Here is a 6,577-nt window from a genome sequence, read left to right as displayed (position 1 = left end):
TCCTTGCCTTCACTCGAAGATTTATTTCGTCAATATAATCTACTGAAGATACATAGTTATAGTCCTCAGCATCAAGATGTATTGTATGTTGTGTTGATATTTATTACAAACTATAACGAGCACCTGCTCTCTAACTGAGAAGAGTGGGCCCTCTCTCCCCCGTGACCACGTCTGGCTTGGGCTTTTTCGGCTCTTGGCTGGGGCTTTGGGGGGGCAGTTAGGGCGATCAGGCAGGCAGTGAGCAGTAGAGTCAGCGTCCCGAATTGTGAGAAGGATGTCCAGAATTGAGAGATGCTGGCTGGACTGAAGGGGAGACCTCCCCCCCCAACCCGCCCCGTGCACGAATTTCATGCACCGGGCCTCTAGTATTAAATATAATCACTGCTACTGTCTATACTCATTGTAAAATGCTTGAAAAATACAGAAAAGTATAACAGAGAAATCTAGAGTGATCCCCAAATCTCACTACCCAGGGAGGATCATTAACATGTTGCTGTCTGTTTCCCAGTCTATCTATGGAATGCTGGATCATACTGAATATATCATATAGTTTGAGAACCCTGGCTTGCACTTTATCAAGCATTCTTGCACAAGTTTGTTACTTAATTTGAAATGCTACTTTAGTTCATACTAGCTATCTAAGAAAAATAAACCCAGTACCTTCTTTCATCTTTTTAAGAACAATACAGGGGTTTAAGAGAAGGCAACTTGTTAGCAGCGAAAGCACGAGGCTTGTTGGTAACTGTCCGGAATAAGACACTGTTAAGCACATGCACCACTGCTTGCCTGCCATTCAAGGGGCATTAATAGTGTCCTCTTAAGATTCACATTCTATCTGAGGCTAAAAGTGAGCAGCTCCCCTGCGCTTGTGTGGATGAGGTAAGGGAGTGCACGCAGAGGGTGCTGGCAGGAAACACCTCTTCCCCATATTCCTGACTTGGCCATAAACAAGGGAACTTCGGTTTTCCTTCCATTTGCTGGCCAGAAGGAAGGTGGAAGGAGTCACCGCTGGGTGAGAGTCCCAGGGGCTATGCTAGTGGTGAGCGCTGACAGGCCTAACAGCATGAAAGGGGCTCCACTGTGCACCGCCCTATGCTTCCCAGGTCAGGGACCGAAAGGCCTAAACCCGGAGTGCCCAGCGGCCCTTTCTCTTTCCCGTTTCCACTAGCACCTGGTCGGATAAGTGAGAGAGGCCACTTGCTGGGGTCTGATTCTCCTACTTTACAGATGAGGAAGCAGGATACCTCATTATTTACTGTAGGCCTAAGCCAGTGCGGCTTTATAATTCCTAAAGCCTGGATTTCCTTTGCAGTGACCTCGCTGGGGCTCAAAGAGGAAGGGAGAGGAGAGACGGGTCTAGAAAGTCAAAATCACCAACAAAAGCTGCCGTGGCAGGTGATGCAGCTAGCCTGGCGGTGCCTCTGAAGCCGCCAGTAGACCCTCCCGTCCAGTATGGCAGTCCTGGGGTGGGTAGAGGACTCGGGTCGTTTCCTCAATGGAAGGTGTAGGAAAGGCGCAGCAGGTTTAACCTTGAACCGCCCGGGGAAGGGAGAGGGAGGGGCTTGGAGTTGGAATGTCAGAGATGACCCAGGGAAAATGACAGCCCTGCCCTCTCACCTCGGACCAGTCTCCCGACTTCCACCGTGGACAAGGGAACTCATTGCACCTCTGAACGGTGACTTTCTCCTGATGTGTGCATTTGCTGTCATCCAGGACATCATTTCGGGTGTTGACACAAACAGCCCTTCTCCTCTGGATTCCGCCATCACAGCTTTCAGAACACTGAAAAGACAACAAAAAAAAAAACGAGTTTCTTGCCAAGCACTGTCGAGATCCTGGCTGAGATGGCTTGTCCCTGCCAGACCTCAAGACACAACCAACCAACCAAGCCTGGCCAATCTGGTTGTCATTTTGGGACTCTCTGTTCACATTATCAATTTACTTAACAGGTTTATAAATGAGCATAGAAAAATAAAATCAGAAATGGTCCACGGGGTATGAAAAAAGTGATTTGTTGAGTAGGTGGACCATTCCCAGTTTTCCACATGCCATGGCCGCATCACACATTACAGATTAATCATGGCGCTCTTTTTCGCAGATTTCGAATGGGGTCAGGCATCATAAATCAATCATGGTACTCTTTCCATACTGCTACACGGGGTTTCTCAACACAGCCCTAAGGAATGAATTAGCTGATTCATCCTCATCCACGAATCAGACTTAGCACTTGAAAAGACTGTCTTTCAGAGAGAAGCAACTCACTTCAGTCCAAGCAGAGTAGTGCCAGCCCCCGGTGTTACATTCTCCTGAGCATTTTTCCTGGTTGCTTGGTTTGGGGTGACTGCTGCAAAAACGGTCATCCACCTTCTCGGTCCTCCCGTCCAGCCGGCTGTATCTGGCACAGTAGATGTCTAACGTGCGGTAGCCCAGGCCACACTGGGCACTGCACTCACTCCTGCTGGCCACCTGCCACCTGTGCACACCGGGACGACACCAAGACTTCTGTTATCTACATTCAGCTGCTGGAAGAGTTGACTTCATTCCCTCCCTCCCCCCCCTTAACTCAAACACCATCAAACTATAGTCAGTTATTGAAATCCAATTTTAAACCAACATATCCCTGTATTTTTCATGGCTGCCAATGTACATGGAAGTCACAGACTGATAACTAGAGGTTCTGTCTTTGTAAAGGTTCTCTCCTGATAAAATCTAAAATTCAAGCAACCAAAAGGGGAAAAAAACCCACCAGAAGTCAACAGAGCAAAAGAGCAATTTTATATTTAAAAGGTTCATGCTACCAAGCATTTCATTTATTAAGCAGACTGCTTCTACAGAGAACAACTTTGGGAACCCCCCGGAAACCTCCCTCATGTGGGCCTGTGCTAGAAGGTGGGCAGTGAACATTCTGATCATTTGGACTGTAATTGTGGAGTTATGCGTGCTAAACTGTGTACATTACTACCTGTGAGTAAAGACCTTAAGTTACTCGAATACAAGTACCATAGTCTATATAACTCAATTATAAAATTTTTTTAAAAATGAGACTTTATTTTTTTTAGAGCAGTTTTAGGTCCAGGCTAATGTTGAGAAGAAGGCATGGAGATTTCCCATATACTCCCTGCCTCTCCTCCCCCCCAACCCCCACCCACCACCGACCACATCCTCTATTATCAGCTTCCCCCACCAGAGTGGTATGTTTGTTTAATAGATGAACCTACGTTGATGCATCCTTATCACCAAAGTCCCTAGTTTACATTAGAATTCACCCTTGGTGCTGTACATTCTATGGGTCTGGACAAATGTGTAATGACAGGTGTTCACCATCCTATATAATAAAAGGGTAATATGCAAATTGACCGAACGGTGGAACAACATTGCTATGTTGCACACTGACCACCAGGGGGCAGACGCTCAACACAGGAGCTGCCCCCTGGTGGACAGTGCGCTCCCACAGTGGGAGCTTTGCTTAGCCAGAAGCCAGGTTCACGTCTGGCGAGCGCAGCGGTGGTGGGCAGGAGCCTTTCCTGTCTCTGGGGCAGTACTAAGGATGTTGACTGGGGCTAAGCCCTCTCCCCAAAGGGCACAGGCCTAAGCCATCAGTCAGACATCCCCTGAGGGCTCCCAGACTATGAAAGGGTGCAAGCCGGGCTGAGGGACTCCCCCCACCCCCGGGACTTCTTCCCCCCAGTGCATGAAATTTCGTGCACCAGGTCTCTAGTATAACATAATACTCTAGAGCAGCGGTTCTCAACCTGTGGGTCGAGACCCCTTTGGGGGTCGAATGACCCTTTCACAGGGGTTGCCCTAAGACCATTGGAAAACACATATATAATTACATATTGTTTTTGTGATTAATCACTATGCTTTAATTATGTTCAATTTGTAACAATGAAATTGGGGGTCACCACAACATGAGGAACTGTATTAAAGGGTTGCGGCATTAGGAAGGTTGAGAACCACTGCTCTAGAGAGTATTTGTGCTGCCTTAAAACTCCTCTGTGTTACACTTGTTATTCTTCCTTACTGCTCCACAATTATGTATTTTAAAAACTAGATTTGAATCTACAGATCTTTGTAGCCTTTCTTGGCACACAACAGGTGCTCAGAATGGTATAATAAATTCTTTTAATGCTCAGGAACATGGTCAGTGCTTAAATAAAAAATGCTGAAATTGAATTTATTTAGAATAGTCTAAATAAACTTGAAATATATTGTGTTGATTAAATCTAATAATAAAAAAGATGCTTTCTTTACCATCTTCATTTGGATTTGCTCTTTATTGTTAATGCTGTATTGTTCAGAAATTCAGTGGCTTGGTGAGGCCCTAAGAATTCTTCCATCCACACCTGTCCAGGGCAAGGACGTGGGAGAAAATAGTACTGGACACAAGCTTATCTCGGAATTCCTCACTAATGCTCACAAGTAGGTCAGAGTTGACCTACTTTTACATTTGGCATGTAAAGTGGGCTAACGGGATTTTGCTCTAATCGGAACATGTTACATGAGGGACAGTAAAACAACGCTTTATCTCATCCTGCCAAAGTTTAATCTGGGTGAACCCTCACTTCCCTGAGGAAGTGAGGCAAAACCCTGGACCAATTCAGCAGAGGCAGCTGGAACTTTCATCTGCCCTTCGGTTCCTGGCTACCTCCACTTTGCCTTCCTCACCGTTTCCGTGTAAAAAGGTTATTTCCCATCCTGGATGAGGGAGGCGGGAGTCCTGCCCCCACAGTGCAGGCTGGAAAAACACTGTGGAGACTCCCTGATAGTCACACAATGCCCGGAATCTGAGCAGAGAACCTGGAAGAGTGTCAAAGGTCATACACTGCCCTGGGAAAGGTCTCAAAATGGGATCCTTTGCTTCACAGTCTCTCCCTCCAAGGTGGTCTCAACTAGTGTTCTGAATTCATTCGGTTCATTTCATGTAACAATTGTATTTTGTTACTCTATTTCAGAAAAGCCAAGTGTCTGTTATTAAGTGAAACAGAAAAAAATGTGCTGTCTCTATGGGTGGGTGCGGCATTACTTTGGGAGCTACGATTTAAGCAGAGTTCTACATCTCAGAGCCTTCCGAATGCTCATCAGCGCTACGGATGTCCACGCAGGGGAGGAGACAGTCAAACATCCTGGCCGGCCAGGGGTCATCTCATGGAAGTAGAGTTCCACAAACATGCTTTGGGCAAAACTATTTTAGAGTTTGGCCATCAGTAACAATTCTCTCCTCAGTCTTTTAGCTTTGCACATGGCCACTTGGCAATACTCAGCATAAATCACAATTATATAAACTGTCAGGTTGACAGAAAAAAGAGAAAACACCTCCTTTGGGCTCGGTTTGTGTCTGTTTTTCAGTGAACAACTTCTACCAGACGTTTCCACTAAAAGACATGGCTACCACTCCTTCGCCTTTTCTTTTATCAGCCACAGGTGCTACTCTCATCCAAGCCTGTGCCCTGAGCTGCTGTCCTCCTTTGGTCTCATTAGAGTTGAAGTATTTCTTTTTTTAAGCTAAGTATAAAAAAGATGACTTTCTTTGAATAGGAAATTTAGAATAGCAACTTTGACATACCTATTATATGATGAAATGAAAAGATTTTAAACGCTGGTTTCACCTTGGTCATGTGAAATTATCTATATATATAAAAGCCTAAGCGACCATTATGACTGGTCGACCAAACGACCAGTCGCTATGACACAGACTGACCACCAGGGAGCAGACGCTCAATGCAGGAGCTGCCCCCTGGTGGTCAGTGCACTCCCACAGCCAACCTCCCACAGTTGGCCAACCTCCTGTGGTCCCTACCCCCAGCCAGCCCCGATCAATCACCAGCCAGGCCGAAGGACCCCACCTGTGCATGAATTTGTGCACCGGGCCTCTAGTTTTTAATAAAAGTGAGAGGATGATTTATGAAATCAGAAAGACTTAGGTGTGAAGTCGAGCTCTAACACTTTTTAGCTATAGACCCTACGTAGACCCCAAGCTTCAGCTTCCTTATCTGTGAAATGGGGGAAACAGGATTCTTTTTGCGGGGCTACTGGAAAGATGGGAAGGCCAGGCATGTGTAACATTGAACACACATAACACCCACTCAAGAAAAGTGGCTATTAATTACTACTACTACTGCTCTCGGTATTGTACTCTCCAGCCAGTTCAAGTATCATGTACCTCCGTATAAACCACAACACAGTTTGAGGAGACATCCAGTTGAGATCTGCCATATAATTCTTCCTAAGTCTCATGGATTCCAGGCGCCTTCTCAATGTATTTGCTTTCTAAAATTTCCTTTCATTGTGATTTTATATCTGAGAGCTTCCACTGCAGGAGAGACTCTGGGAGACCATCAGCTTAGCTGGCATCACTACCAACTCCATGGTATCTGACTGGAATTTGTTTGAAGTGAGCATTTTTAGTTCCTTGAAGTAACAGTTCAAACAACAGCTCCACCTCAAATTGTTGCTCCTTGGGTACACTTAAGCAGGTTCTTAAAGAATCTTTTTTTTTTTTTTTACTGGTAAGGTCATGTCCTAGTACTGGAGATGCTTTGCACAAACTTGTCTTCCCCACAATGCAATGAGAGGA

General features: G+C 45.7%; 1 protein-coding gene across 1 annotated transcript in view; it reads right to left on the bottom strand.

The window, feature by feature from the left end:
* Positions 1-6,577, bottom strand: part of ADAMTS9 (ADAM metallopeptidase with thrombospondin type 1 motif 9) — a 162,070-nt gene that overhangs the window by 84,605 nt on the left and 70,888 nt on the right. Inside the window, 2 exon segments of the mRNA XM_023754048.1 lie at positions 1,618-1,782; positions 2,263-2,473. Coding sequence (XP_023609816.1) covers positions 1,618-1,782; positions 2,263-2,473 — 376 coding nt within the window.

The sequence above is a fragment of the Myotis lucifugus genome, unplaced genomic scaffold (assembly GCF_000147115.1).
Source record: "Myotis lucifugus unplaced genomic scaffold, Myoluc2.0 scaffold_55, whole genome shotgun sequence".
Lineage (NCBI taxonomy): Eukaryota > Metazoa > Chordata > Mammalia > Chiroptera > Vespertilionidae > Myotis > Myotis lucifugus.
Note: the sequence above shows the minus strand (reverse complement) of the source record. Positions and strands in the feature narration are given on the sequence as shown.